Raw genomic sequence first — 15,815 nt, 5'->3', positions numbered from 1 at the left:
CACCAAGTATTCATGTAATTATATAAATGCTTATTATTTGAAATGTATGGTTGGTTCAGGTGTTGGTCAGATAATGTTGAGGAAGCTGCACAATATTTCAATGAAATAGCTGCTGTTCATCTTCACGTGACTCACCAATATTTACACTGCCTTGCTAGAAAAGTGCAGGCACTAAAGCATGGGGCTATAATGTCATTGTCGATGAATCATAGAGTTGGAGAAACAGATCACGGTCTCCGCATGCATGACATGCGAAAAGTGCGACCGCAAATCACAGCCCAGTGCTCGTGCGGACAGTGTGTTGGTGACCAGTTTCAGTGTGGGGACTGGGGATTCATTTGCCTGGGGTTGATGATGCCTTAGTAATGCCAATACTGGTTCCCATGCCTTGCTGAGCTGAAATCCTGTGTCTCTGTTAATCAGGTCTTTACTTATATGTACCTCAACTCCTTCTTTAATGATGGAGCCCCAGTATGTGGAAGCAGACAAAAGGATCTTTGTATCTCTGTAGTTCATGCTATGTCCCATGTCAAAACAGTGCTCAGCAACAGCAGACTTTTCTGGCTTACTCAGTATGGTGTGATGTCTGTGTTCAGCACATCTATCCTTAACAATGCAACACGTCTGGCCAGTCAATGATTTTCTGCACTGGCACAGGATTTTATATATACCTGGCCTTCTTAGACATAGGTTGTCTTTTAATAGAACCCAGCATCATTTGAACTCATGCTGGAGCATGGAAGACGCATTTTGTGTGATGTTTCTTGAACGACCTGCTGATCTTAAAGGACACGCCACCGACATAGGGTACAAAAACCATTCTTGTGGATTTCTCCATGTCTTCAGGATGTTTGTGAAGTTTAGTGCTTGCAGATTGAAATGCATTTCGAATCCGTTTATCAGAATACCTGTTTCGCACAAACACAGAGTGAAGATGACCACATTCGACTGATAAGCTCCCTGCATCTGAGATAACTCTAGTCCTATGAACGCCTGTTCATAATAAGTCACTGCACTGAAATGGGTGATGGCAGACCCTGTGACCCAAGGAACCATCTTCTTTTTTGCAGATCAAGACGTCTAAGAATGGGTGATCTCCATTTTTCTCCATTTCTGTGGTGAAGCAAATGCACAGATGGAGGGAGTTAAGGTGTTCCAGAAATGCAGGAAGTGTTTCTGCCCCATGTGGCCATACTACAAAGGTGTTGTCTACATACCTCCAGAAACATTTAGGTTTCAACACTTCTGACTGAAGTGCTTTTACCTCAAAGTCTTCCATAAAAAGGTTAGCTACTATGGGAGATGTCATCTATGATGGCCTTATAGCCCCACTCTTTGGCACCTGCAATTTTCTAGTGAGCCAGCATATATATCGGTGAGCCACTGCAGCAACACATCAGTAAGCACCTGAAGTTGATGAGCAGCTGTCTTGTTGAAATATTGTGCAGCTTCCACAACATTATGCAATACAATGCCCGTGAATCAATGAAGCAATTATTTCATCGTGAAAGTCCCAAACAGCACAGTTGAAATGCAGCTGATCAGAGGAGAAGGAATGTGTCTTGGCCCTGTAATGAAAGGGAAACTGGAAAAGAAAATGGTCAGCAGAAGAAGGGGCCAGTTGTATTGGTGTACAGTGGCTTGGAATCATACATACATTTGACGTAAATGAGAAAGAGATGATTTTAGGCACAAATGATTCTCAGTTTCACAGCCAGTTACAATCGTAGAAATCTTATTGTATTTCTTAAATGTACTGTGCTGTCATTATTAGGTAACAAGGTGTACTGAAGGCCTGCCAAATTACAGTTTTGTCGGAGTTAAAAACTGCTTGCCAGGTCTAGTTAAAACTCTGCTCACATTTATTCCACTATCAGCAGCAAGTCCCGCTTCACCCAAATGTTGGCTTTGAGAAGCTGTAAGGTAGATTCTGAGGCATTGCTCAGTGGGAGTCCATTATTTTAATTTATTGAAGTGTCAGCACTGTGAGTTTAGAACACAGCCCCAGTAAACTGTTGCTTGGGTAAGAAATTGTATGTCTCATAATTAACAGCTTTTACTTCAGTGACACTATGTTATACAGTTTGTATGTGTGGTGACATCTAAAATTTTAGTCCACAAACCATTATACAATGCTTGGTGGAAGGTGCTTCATGCCAATATTAGCCATTCACTGGCCAACTGGATTCATATGAGTAAGAGAAATTGACTGTCAGTGTGTCTTTATATACTCATCCTAATCTCTTTGTCTTATTTTGCTGGTCCCTACAAGAGGCATATGACAGGAGCATTAGTTCTGTTATCACAGTGTACCTATCCATTAAAGCACCGAGCAGGGTTTCATGTAAACATTGCCACATTTATATTACAATTACCATTGGAGTTCTCTAAACATCTCTGTAACATTTTCATGTGGGCAGTGACTTGTTGTGCACACTGTTTGAAGATGGTATCTTTCTTCATTTAGTGTCATTATGTCTGAGCTTTGAATGTACTCAAAGATCTTGCAATAGAGAGGCTGTATAAATGTTGGGCTGTAATCCTTTGCATCTATTCTCTTACATTTACTATAAACAAAACTATGGCACTAGTACTCCTTGCACAGTTGTTTGACTGTCTGGATTACTTGGTCAGTGTATGTTGTAGGAATCTGCAAGGTGTATGCTACACACCTACACACAAAGTCTACATAGGCTAAGGTAATATTAAACCAGTCTGTCACTAGAATCAAAGGGTCTTGGTAGGTGGATGATGGAATTTTGGGAGTGTGGAAGGGCAGAGGGGAGGGAAAGAGGGCAGAGGGGGGGGGGGGGGGGGCGGGGTTGTAGGTGTGACCTCTCACTACGATATATTATATATTATTGATTGACATGCTAACAACTACATTGAGATTATGGATGACCAGATATGGAAGGTAGGTGTGGTGAACGTGAAAGATTGAAAAACATAGTTCGAAGGATTTTGTATGAAAGAAAAGGAACTTGTTGAAAGTAAAACTCAGAAATAGTACCGGAATAAGGGAAAGGAAAACTATACATAACGTATCCCACAGGATGCTTTATCAGCTGCTATGAATCTACATCTACATGACTACTCTGCAATTCACATTTAAGTGCTTGGCAGGGGGTTCATCGAACCACAATCATACTATCTCTCTACCATTCCACTCCCGAACAGCGCACGGGAAAAACGAACACCTAAACCTTTCTGTTCGAGCTCTGATTTCTCTTATTTTATTTTGATGATCATTCCTACCTATGTAGGTTGGGCTCAACAAAATATTTTCGCATTCGGAAGAGAAAGTTGGTGACTGAAATTTCGTAAATAGATCTCGCCGCGACGAAAAACGATGTGCAGTTAGTAGCTCAGTTTAGTTTTGGCCTTCTATATAAAACATTGAAATATGACTTTTAACCATGGTGCATAAAAGAACAAGATTGTACTCTTTAAGCATTTCTCTCATTAGTAACTTCCATTTCATGCCCAGAAATGTGTGTCTGCAAAACTGCTTTCTACACTGTTGTTTGAAGGGTATGAATTCCTTGTGTCATTATTTCATAACTCAGGGTATTTAAGTAGTTTTCAAAGGTATTTAATATATTCTTTTATTTTTATAATTGACAGAGCCGTGTAACTGCTGGAGTTGTTGGTAGTATAGTCAGCCTGCAAGCCCAAGAAATTGCCCAGGCAGCTGAACGATATGCTGAACTGCAAGCAGAACGAGAGGTATGCAATGCATAATACTGCTAAATATGTATTGTGGAAGGAAAAGTACCTCCTAAGTAAAAGTATAATCAAATAAAGATTTGTTAAAACCTTGTACTTGTTGGTGAACAGATTAGGTCTTGCTGTCCATAGTTGATTGTAATGCAACTACCACACAGAGCACAACAAAAAGGCTCAAACAAACTTTTGAAACACATTTCTCACATGTAGAAGAAGACAATATATTTAATGAAATGAATAGAAACACTTTATTTCCCTGTTTGAATTCGTTTTCTACATACCAAAATAGTACGTCAGTTCATTGGAAACACACAGAAATGGTTTGTACTAGTGCACACTGCGAAAAAGTCGTGTCTGAATTGTTCAGAATTCTGTGCACATGTTCAGTCACTAATGATCTTGTCAGTAGGATGTTAAAATCTAATCATATTTTTTTCCCCCTTAAGTTCGCAATTTGTCGACAGTCTGTTGACAGTGTACAAATGTTGGAACATACAGCTCATCCTGTGCTGTCTAAGAAGAGATATTCAGTCATTGATAAAATTATTAATGCAAGTATTTTGTTAGAGAGAAGATTTAACATTGCATTACTTTAAAACAGAATTGGAACTGCTACACATTGTTCCTGCCTTGTATGTGACATGTTGATTTTTGTTTCATAATTGATACTGCCTCTGTTATTACAGTTTGTAGTTGTTAAAATTGCGGTCTCTGTTTTTACCTTAGGTTTCTGGAGCAATACCACCAGTACCAAGTGGAAGAACCTTGGTGGCTGTAAATCGCCAGAAAGCAGCACTGCAGGAAAAAGTGATGCAATTGACTGCTGAACAAGAGAAAGCGCAAGAGGCTATGAACAAAGCTGTACAACGTCTGCAGCAGCTGAAAGAGTCAAAAGAAGAAGTAGAGACAGCACTTGCAGACAAGGGGAAATTAGAAACAGAGGAGAACCAAGTGTAAGTGTCACTGACTATGTTGAACCCATTTGCTGAATGTTTCAGTGTATTTGGTTCTCCCCTTCCTCCTCTATAACTGTACCAGATGCTGTTATGTTGTCATTAGTTTTCTTAACTGTATGTGTGGAAAGAACCAAAGTACACTGCTTACTGTAAATTGAAGTCCAATCAAAATCAGAGTAAACAACGCAAAAAAAATGGCGCAGATGTTTGACTTATAGCTAAATGGAGCCAATGCACACATACAATTCATCAATAAAAACAATAAAATAAAGGCATATTTTGTAAAAAGATATGTCAATCCAGAGAGTAGGGAATGAGCTGCATTAATGCCATTAAACAATGTTTGTTCAATCTGAACAGCAGTGAAAATGTAATAGTAATGCCACATGCTACTAATATGTACATAAACCATGTCAGTTTTGCAACTCTGACAGCCTCATAATATTTTATGAAGCCAGCCAGCTGTCAGTCAAGATCATTTCATACATGCATCAGAATATTAAGGTTCTGAAATCTGGCTGGCCTCTCTTTTGTTTGGATAATTGTTGACTACACAAGCTCCATGGTGACAGCTATTATCATATTGGAAAATTCATGATGAGGGGACATTCTCGAAGTTTCTTCAACATCTACACTTACATCTGTACCACTGTAAAGTGCATGGCAGAGGATATGTCCCACTGTACCAGTTATTAGAGCTTTCTCCCATTCCATTCACATATGGATCATAGTGAGAATGATTGCTGCTGTAATTAGACTAACCTTGTCCTCACAATCCCTGGAAGAGTGATATATAGGAAGTTGAAATATATTCCTAAATTCATCATTTAAACGTGGTTCTAGAAATTTCTTAAGTAAATTTTCACAGGATAGTTCGTGTCTATCTTCAAGCGTCTATCAGTTCACCTCTTTAAGCATCTTCGTGATGCTCTGCCATACCGTATTTACTCGAATCTAAGCCGCACTCGAATCAAAGCCGCACCTGAAAAATGAGACTCGAAATTAAGGAAAAAAAATTTTCCCGAATCTAAGCCGCACCTGAAATTTGAGACTCGAAATTCAAGGGGAGAGAAAAGTTTTAGGCCGCGTCTCCAAATCAAAACAAAGTTGGTCCATTGTAATATGAGACACAATTTAGGTCGAATGAATGACGATACAGCTACAGTAGTTTGGTTCGAGTCATAAGCTTAGCAGTTAAGCTTTACGAGGTAGCCATTGCTATGCGTCAGGTGCTCCGTCCGTATTTATGCGGATACCCTTCCTTTTTCACGTGCTTCGTCTGGTTTGAATCGATTGCTTATTTTGCTTTGCTCTGATAAGTGCCGTTTTCTATGTTATAGGTGTTTACGTCAGTCACTCTAAGCTGAAAATGCATTACTATACTGTGTCATGCATTGTTTGTCGCATTCTGATAGTGCGTGTTTACGGCCTGTCGCTGCTCGCGGCATGGCTTGCTTTTGTGCACGCTACCGCCGCCTACAATTAAAAAAAAGAGAGGAATCGTCTCATTAGCGAAACAATGGCAAGACACTGCTATTCGTTGTTACTTACACTGCTGCTTTCTTTGATAATGATCAACAAGAACCAAATAATAGACTGCGTATGATAAAACATGTTCTGAACGAGAGTTTGGCGAATATTTTTCTCCGTTTGAAAATCTTTGCGGCCGCTTCTTTAGTATATCAAATTCTGCACAGAAATTAGTCATCTTAGATTTAAAAATCTAGTCAATTGCCGTGCTTCATTTCTGACTGTATCACTATTAGGCATAAGAGTAATACGAATATAAACATGACACGATACGTATATTCTTCCGCGTTTGCTGTTGTCTCACTCTAGTTTCGTAGTTTATTTGGCAGACAGGATTTAAATGAGATAGAAGCAAACACAAAAGAATACATGGCAAAATGTTTATATTCGTATTATTCTTATGGTGAAGAGAATACTGCATGTGATTCGCATTTCATCAGGTTCCTATTAACAACCATCTCTTCTCACAGGTGTCAGGTAGGAAAAAATTCAGAACGTAGAGTTGGCCATATTGACAAAAATCCCAGTATTGCCAGTCGGATTTTCCTAGTACATTGAAATTCGAAGATGAACAATACGGAATTTGTATTTACTTCGTTGGATAATGTATGAAAATGCAGTGGTCGAAACTCATACGGAGAAAAAAAGCTCGTCTTGAATTTTTTTTTTAAATTTTATTTACTGACGCAGAGGTTTTGGCGCCAGTATTTATCTTTGTACCTACAAAGGATGCCTGTGTAGTGCCACATATATTCGACGGCAGAAGTTAGTTGTGGCGGCACCTACCAACATTTTTCAGAACTTCCGCTTGCTTTGCACTCGATTCTAAGCCGCAGGCGGTTTTTTGGATTGCAAAAACCGGAAAAAAAGTGCGGCTTAGATTCGAGTAAATACGGTAGGCTGAACAAACCGGTGACCACTTGTGCTGACTTTGGTATCCGTTCAGTAACCCGTGTTAGTCCTGTTTGGTATGGGTTCCAAACATTGAGCATTATTCTTGAATGTGTCATTTTGTAGACTGATTGCATTTCTCTAGTATTCTACCAATGAACTGTAGTGTACTACCTGTTTTTCTTATGACTGAGACTATGTAATCATTCCATTTCTTATCCCCTCAAATTTTTCCGCCCAGGTATTTGTACGAGTTGACTGATTCCAACTGTAACTCACTGATATTATAGTCAAAAGATACTACATGTTATTGTTTTATTAACAGAATAACTTTAAATTTTTGAATATTTGAAGCAAGTTGCCAATATTTGAAATCTTATCAAAATCTAAGTGAATATTTTTGCAGGTTGTTTTAGAGAGTACTTAGTTACATATAACTGTATCATCTGCAGAAAATCTTAGGTTACTTTTGATATTGTCCGCTAGTTCATTAACATAAACATGGACAGCAAGGGTCCCAATACTCTTCCCCGGAGCACATGTGAAGCTAATTCTATAGCTGTTGGTTACTCTCTCTCCAGGATAACTTGCAGTGCTGCCCCTACTCAAAAATTCTCAATCCAGTCACAAATTTCATTTGATACTCCATAAAATTGTACTTTCGATAATAAGCAACGATGCTTTTCAGAAATCAAGGAGTACTGCATCTATGTGATTGCCTTGCTTAGTGGCTTTCAGTATGTCTCATGAGAAAACTGTAAGTTGGGTTTCATGTGATCTATGTTTTCAAAATCTGTGCTGGTTGGCAAGGAGGTCATTCTGTTGGAGATACTTCATTCTGTTTGAGCTCAGAATATATTCGAAGATTCTGCAACAAATGGATGTCAGCGATACTGGGCAGTAGGTTTGTGGATCGATTCTGCTACCCTCCTCATAGACGGATGTACCCTGTGCTTTCTTCCAAATATTGGGTACAATTTTTTTCAAGGAATGTATGGTAGATTATAGTTAAGAGGAGCTAACTCAGTTGCAAATTCAGTGTAGAATCTGATAGGAATTCTGTAGTGCCCTGGATCTTTGTTAAATTTTAATAATTTCAGCTGCTCTTCAACACCACTGACACTAATATCTACATCTACCTACATATTCCACAAACCACTGTACGGTGCATTACAGAGTGTACTTTGTTCCATCACTGGTCATGTCCTTTGTTGTTCCACTCACAGATAGAGCGAGGAGAAACAAATGTTTGAAAACCTTCGTATGAGCCCTAATTTCTCGCATCTTATCTTCTTATCTGTTACATGAAATGCGTGTTGGTGGCAGTAGAATGGTTCTGCATTTTGCCTCAAGTGCTGATTCTCTAAGTCTGCACAATAGTGCCTTGCAGAAAGAGCATTGCCTTCCCTCCAGGGATCCCCATTTGAGTTCAGAAAGGACCACCATAATACTTATACACTGATCAAATCTATGGGTAACAAATCTACCAACATACCTCTGAATTACTTGGAGGTTTCCAGAATGAGATTTTCACTCTGCAGCGGAGTGTGGTGCTGATATGAAACTTCCTGGCAGATTAAAACTGTGTGCCGGACCAAGACTCAAACTTGGGGCCTTTGCCTTTCGCGGGCAAGTGCTCTACCAACTGAGCTACCCAAGCACGGACCGAGACTCGAACTCAGGACCTTTGCCTTTCGCAGGCAAGTGCTCTACCAACTGAGCTACCCAAACACGGACCGAGACTCGAACTCAGGACCTTTGCCTTTCGCAGGCAAGTGCTCTACCAACTGAGCCACCCAAGCACGACTCACGCCCCTTCCTCACAGCTTTACTTCTGCCAGTACCTTGTCTCCTACCTTCCAAACTTTACAGAAGTTGGTAGAGCACTTGCCTGCGAAAGGCAAAGGCCCTGAGTTCGAGTCTCGGTCCGGCACACAGTTTTAATCTGCCAGGAAGTTTTATACTTGGAGGTCTTCCTTCAGTCTGACCTGATGGGGATCCCAAATACACTCCTGGAAATGGAAAAAAGAACACATTGACACCGGTGTGTCAGACCCACCATACTTGCTCCGGACACTGCGAGAGGGCTGTACAAGCAATGATCACACGCACGGCACAGCGGACACACCAGGAACCGCGGTGTTGGCTGTCGAATGGCGCTAGCTGCGCAGCATTTGTGCACCGCCGTCGTCAGTGTCAGCCAGTTTGCCGTGGCATACGGAGCTCCATCGCAGTCTTTAACACTGGTAGCATGCCGCGACAGCGTGGACGTGAACCGTATGTGCAGTTGACGGACTTTGAGCGAGGGCGTATAGTGGGCATGCGGGAGGCCGGGTGGACGTACCGCCGATTTGCTCAACACGTGGGGCGTGAGGTCTCCACAGTACATCGATGTTGTCGCCAGTGGTCGGCGGAAGGTGCACGTGCCCATCGACCTGGGACCGGACCGCAGCGACGCACGGATGCACGCCAAGACCGTAGGATCCTATGCAGTGCCGTAGGGGACCGCACCGCCACTTCCCAGCAAATTAGGGACACTGTTGCTCCTGGGATATCGGCGAGGACCATTCGCAACCGTCTCCATGAAGCTGGGCTACGGTCCCGCACACCGTTAGGCCGTCTTCCGCTCACGCCCCAACATCGTGCAGCCCGCCTCCAGTGGTGTCGCGACAGGCGTGATTGGAGGGACGAATGGAGACGTGTCGTCTTCAGCGATGAGAGTCGCTTCTGCCTTGGTGCCAATGATGGTCGTATGCGTGTTTGGCGCCGTGCAGGTGAGCGCCACAATCAGGACTGCATACGATCGAGGCACACAGGGCCAACACCCGGCATCATGGTGTGGGGAGCGATCTCCTACACTGGCCATACACCACTGGTGATCGTCGAGGGGACACTGAATAGTGCATGGTACATCCAAACCGTCATCGAACCCATCGTTCTACCATTCCTAGACTGGCAAGGGAACTTGCTGTTCCAACAGGACAATGCACGTCCGCATGTATCCCGTGCCACCCAACGTGCTCTAGAAGGTGTAAGTCAACTACCCTGGCCAGCAAGATCTCCGGATCTGTCCCCCATTGAGCATGTTTGGGACTGGATGAAGCGTCGTCTCACGCGGTCTGCACGTCCAGCACGAACGCTGGTCCAACTGAGGCGCCAGGTGGAAATGGCATGGCAAGCCGTTCCACAGGACTACATCCAGCATCTCTACGATCGTCTCCATGGGAGAATAGCAGCCTGCATTGCTGCGAAAGGTGGATATACACTGTACTAGTGCCGACATTGTGCATGCTCTGTTGCCTGTGTCTATGTGCCCGTGGTTCTGTCAGTGTGATCATGTGATGTATCTGACCCCAGGAATGTGTCAATAAAGTTTCCCCTTCCTGGGACAATGAATTCACGGTGTTCTTATTTCAATTTCCAGGAGTGTACTTAAATAGTACTTAAGAACGTGTCACACTAGGTACTGTGTCAAGCTACACCCTATTAATGCTGTATCACTCATTCTTTTCAATAATACATGAATTAAATTGGGGCAGTACTCCTGATTTTGAAGATTTGGAAACAGAGTTAACCATATTTCTGCATTTTCTTTGATACCGTCAATTTCAGTTCCTGTGTCATCTTGAGTCACTGGACACTAACTTTGGTGCTACTAACAGTCTTTATGTATGACCAGAATTTCTTTGGGTTTTGTGAAAGATCTTTCTGCAATATTCTGCTGCAGTAGTCATTGAAGGCTTCACACATTGCTCTGTTGACAGCCGAACACATTTCATTCAACAGCTCCCTCTTTGTAGTCCTCTATTTTGTCTTACATCTGTTATGCAATAATCCCTGTTTCCTTAGAAGTTTCTTTGCAGTAACTATATACCATGGAAGGCCCATCATGTCACAAACTGTTCTTCTGCATATATGTCTACCCATTGCAAGGTGAAGTATTCTTCAAAACTTGAGCCATAGTTCCTCTACATGCTACTGTCCTGAGCTAAAGATTTCAAATTCCTCACTGAGACATGACATTGATGCTTCTTTATCTAGCTTACTGAACATATAAATATTTCTACTTGTTTCAGTTGCCCAATGTTGACACCCTCAAAGAGATCAGTTGTGTTTGTTGCCATTAAATCTAATGGTTTTCTATCATTAGTGTGGTTCTGAACCATGTATTCTATGTAGTTTACAGAGAAGGTGTGTAGGAATGTTTCACAGGATGTCTTGATACACCCATCATTGACAAAACTGTCATTATCTCTTTTGTTTGTTGGATGTTGAAAGTCTCATTACATGATTAAAGTTTGATTGGGACTTATGTACTAGTGAAGTGAGGCTTTCTCTAACATTTTTCTTGTGTTCAGAGGTGAGTACAGTGGTTGATAGGAGAATCCAATTATAATCCTTTATGTCAACTGCTCCAGTATGAATTTCTAATATCCTATGGCAATTGAATGAACTGAAATTTTAGTGGCAAAATTTGCAGTTTTTTAGACTACTACATAAGTAACATATTATTATCAAAGAATTATTATATGGCATGGTCCACAATATATTTCTCGGGACACTGTATTGCACCAGTTTGGTTACCAGATTAATTTTATTTATTTGCCATCTTTTGTAGTACTGAATGTAAATTATAGTAGGCCCACAGAATTAAAATAAATAATTTTTGTATGTGGCCAAATTCAGGAAAACCAATTACAACTCCGCTATTAGAAAGAAGCAAGCAAGTTCATAAAACTTTGTTTCAAAAGCGTTCAAAATTTCACTTATGATTGTTACAAAAGAGAAAAGAAAAATTATATTAACAACTTACTTATTAATTAAAGTGTATATCGAGCATAGAACAGCTCCAGCTGGTGACAAGATAATAATTATTTTACCAATATTATTGTTTTTTACTTTCTTCTTGCTGCTACCACTGCTCTTACAATTTCCATCATAATTAATGTTAAATATATAAAGATTCTAACCTTACTAGTTATAATCATATACAACGTGTACAACTTTGCGTCCACCATTTGTCGATAGGTGGCGACAGCGGTAAGTATTGGTCAAAAGAAACGGATCGCAGATGTCGGGCAGTTAGCTTGGACCTCAGTCAGCATAACTTCATTCAAACATTAGTTGATTTGTGTCTGCATCATAAAGATGTTCTTGATTGAAAATGTCAGTTTACGAGCCTAATTCTTGTCATTTGCAGGAGGTGTTACTGTTTTGTTTCAATATGAAGAAAACAGCGGCTGAGTCTCATTGAACGCTCTCAAGTATGTATGTTAAAGACGCTATTAGTGAAATAACATGTCGTGAGTGGTTCCAACGCTTCAAGAACGGTGATTTTAACATCATAGACTGGCATAGTGGTGGAAGAGAGAATGTTTTCAAAGATGCAGAATTGGAGACATTGCTGAGTGAAGACTTGCATCAAACTCAAGAAGAATTGGCACAATTAGTGGGAGTGACACAGCAAGCCATTTCGAAATGTCTCAAGCCTATGGGCATGATTCAGAAAGAAGGAACTTGGGTCCTGTGTGAGCTGGAACCAAGAGACATTGAGTGGCATTTGTGTGTTTCTGAACAGTTGCTTCAGAGGCAAAAATGGAAGGGATTTCTGCATCGCATTGTGACTGGGGACGAAAAATGGGTTCATTACGATAATCCTAAATGCAAAAAATCATGGGGATATCCCAGCCATGCTTCCACATCGACAGCCAAACCAAATATTCACAGCTCCAAGATCATGCTCTGCATTTGGTGGGACCAGCTCAGCGTCGTGTACTATGAGGTGTTAAAACCAAGTGAAACAATCACAGGTACTCATTGTCAAATGCAATTAATGCATTTGAGCAGAGCATTAAAAGACAAACAGCCACAATATAGTGAGAGGCACGATTAAGTGATTTCGCAGCATGACAAGGCTCGACCCCACGTTGCAAAAGAGGTCAAAATGCACCCCACCCACCTTATTCTCCAGACATTGCTCCCTCTGACTATCACCTGTTTAGATCAGTGGCGCATGGCCTGGCTGACCAACACTTCCGATCTCATGAAGAAGTCACAAATTGGATCAATTCGTGGATAGCTTCAAAAGAACAATTTTTTCGACCCGGTATTCATACACTGCCCGAAAGATGGGAGAAAGTAGAGGCCAGTGATACTTTGGATGATACTTGTGTAACCAATTTGTTTCATTAAAGCCTCAAATGTTGGGGAAAAAATGGCAGAAACAAAGTTGTGCACCTTTTATATATATACAGGCAATTAGTATCTAATTTTTTTTTTCCCACCTCACCAGCACCACTACCATTAATCATTTCATTCTCTTTCTACTTATGCTAGATTTCTGTTGAGATGATTTCTACACTACCCACAAATCCTCTTTCCTCAGCCCAGCATTTACTCCCCAATCATTTCATATAGAAGAACAGACATTTCAGAAAGCACGAGCTTATCTGTCAGTCATGTTTTTTGGTTGAGTACTAACATTTTGTAATTTATTGTTTGTGTTATATAGGGTGATTTTTTCCAACTGTGTACAAACTCTAGGGATTGGTCGATGAGAGGATACGGAACAAAAAATATCTAATGAACTTATGTCCGGAAATGCATGGTTTCCATGTTAGAGAACATTTATTCAGTCATACATTGTTAGAGAGACTGCAGCCTGTACGATGCAGCCACAGTTTCTGTATGTGTTGAAAACTATTTCTGTGTGGCTCAATGTATGCGTGTGCATGCCATAGCATGTTCTGTCTCTCATGTTCACATAGGCCAGGCTGCATCGGAACAGTGTCAAAGGCAGCATGAATACACTGCTTCAGTGTCTCCACATCTGGAATGAGCTTTACATACACAATACTTTTGAGATGGCCCCATAACCAGAAATCGCATGGGCTGAGACCCAGTAAACAAGCAGGCCATGTAAGTGGAAAACACAATTGAGATGTGTCTGGACATTAACAGCAAAGAGGGCTGTAGCACCATCATCTAGCAGCCACATAACCCTCGGATTCAACAATGGCACTTCTTCCAGTAGGGGAGGCAAAGTCACCTGCAAGAAACACTGATAGTTTTGGCCTGTCGGGTGGCATGGAAGGAGGACTGGTCCCGAAATATGGTCACCAATTATCCCGACTCTCACATTCGGATGGCACCGATGCCGATGATTCGCTGTCACCATACCATGGGGGTTCTGCATACTATCCTACAGATGACTGTTATGGAAGTTGAAGATACGGCTCCATGTAAAATTGGTCTCATCTGTGAATAGGATGGATTACACAAATCCTAGAATCATGGTTATCTAATGAAGAAACCAGTGACAAAACTGCCATTGACGTGGAAAGTCTTGTCACTAGTAATCTCTGCTCATACTGTAAGTGATAATTTTAGTAACAATTCTCATCGAGAATGTGCAATGTGGTCATCTGGCTTACCCTGTATTGGGGGGCAATTGCTTGGTACTGACATGGCAGTCGCGTTCTACAGTGTTAATCACTTTTTCCTCTGAGTCTGGTATCCAAACATTTGGGGTATGTCCTTCATGATTTTCTGCTTCCTGAAATGACCCTGTCTCAGACAAATGGCGAAACACTGTTGCAAATATTTAATGCCCATTGCTATTTGCCTTTCTACAAGTAAACACCATATCGGCAAGCTCTCAGTTCGAATATGGAACCATTGTGTACAATGCTGTTTTTATTTATTTATTTATTGTTCCGTGGGACCACATTTAGGAGAAGTCTCCATGGTCATGGAACGAGTCAATACATGAAATTATAACACGATTGTAGAAACAGATAAAATGAAATATAAGAAACATTATCAGGCGACAAGTCGTTAGTTTAAATAAAGAAAATCAAGAATGTAACACTGGAATTTGCTTAGTTTTTTAGCTTTTCCAGGAGCTCCTCGACAGAATAGAAGGAGTGAGCCATGAGGAAACTCTTCAGTTTAGACTTAAAAGTGTTTGGGCTACTGCTAAGATTTTTGAGTTCTTGTGGTAGCTTATTGAAAATGGATGCAGCAGAATACTGCACTCCTTTCTGCACAAGAGTCAAGGAAGTGCATTCCACATGCAGATTTGATTTCTGCCTAGTATTAACTGAGTGAAAGCTGCTAACTCTTGGGAATAAGCTAATATTGCTAACAACAAACGACATTAAAGAAAATACATACTGTGAGGACAATGTTAAAATTCCCAGACTATTGAATAGGGGTCGACAAGAGGTTTTCGAACTTACACCATACATAGCTCGAACAGCCCGTTTTTGAGCCAAAAATACCCTTTTTGAATCAGAAGAATTACCCCAAAAAATAATACCATATGACATAAGCGTATGAAAATATGCAAAGTATACTACTTTTCGTGTTGAAATGTCACTTATTTCAGATACTGTTCTAATGGTAAATAAAGCGGCATTTAGTTTCTGAACAAGATCCTGAACATGGGCTTTCCACAACAGTTTACTATCTATCCGTACGCCTAGGAACTTGAACTGTTCCGTCTCGCTTGTAACATGCCCATTCTGTCTGATTAAAATGTCAGTTCTTGTTGAATTGTGGGTTAGAAACTGTAAAAACTGAGTCTTACTGTGATTTAGCATCAAATTATTTTCCACAAGCCACGAACTTATATCATGAACTACATTATTTGATAATGTTTCAATATTACACACAAGATCCTTCTCTACCAAGGTGGTGTCATCAGCAAAC

At 40.9% G+C, this 15,815-nt stretch overlaps 1 protein-coding gene across 3 annotated transcripts in view; it reads left to right on the top strand.

The window, feature by feature from the left end:
- LOC124795421 (coiled-coil domain-containing protein 93) overlaps nt 1–15,815 on the top strand; it is an 88,085-nt gene that overhangs the window by 45,754 nt on the left and 26,516 nt on the right. For all 3 annotated transcript variants that reach the window (XR_007016688.1, XM_047259450.1, XM_047259449.1), the window contains 2 exons: nt 3,625–3,726; nt 4,453–4,679. Coding sequence is in view for 2 of the 3 variants with exons in the window: in XM_047259450.1 (XP_047115406.1) it covers nt 3,625–3,726; nt 4,453–4,679 (329 nt within the window). In the remaining variant the exon portion in view is untranslated. The remainder of the gene's footprint in view (nt 1–3,624; nt 3,727–4,452; nt 4,680–15,815) is intronic.

Source organism: Schistocerca piceifrons, chromosome 4, assembly GCF_021461385.2.
Source record: "Schistocerca piceifrons isolate TAMUIC-IGC-003096 chromosome 4, iqSchPice1.1, whole genome shotgun sequence".
Taxonomy (NCBI): Eukaryota; Metazoa; Arthropoda; class Insecta; order Orthoptera; family Acrididae; genus Schistocerca; species Schistocerca piceifrons.
Note: the sequence above shows the minus strand (reverse complement) of the source record. Positions and strands in the feature narration are given on the sequence as shown.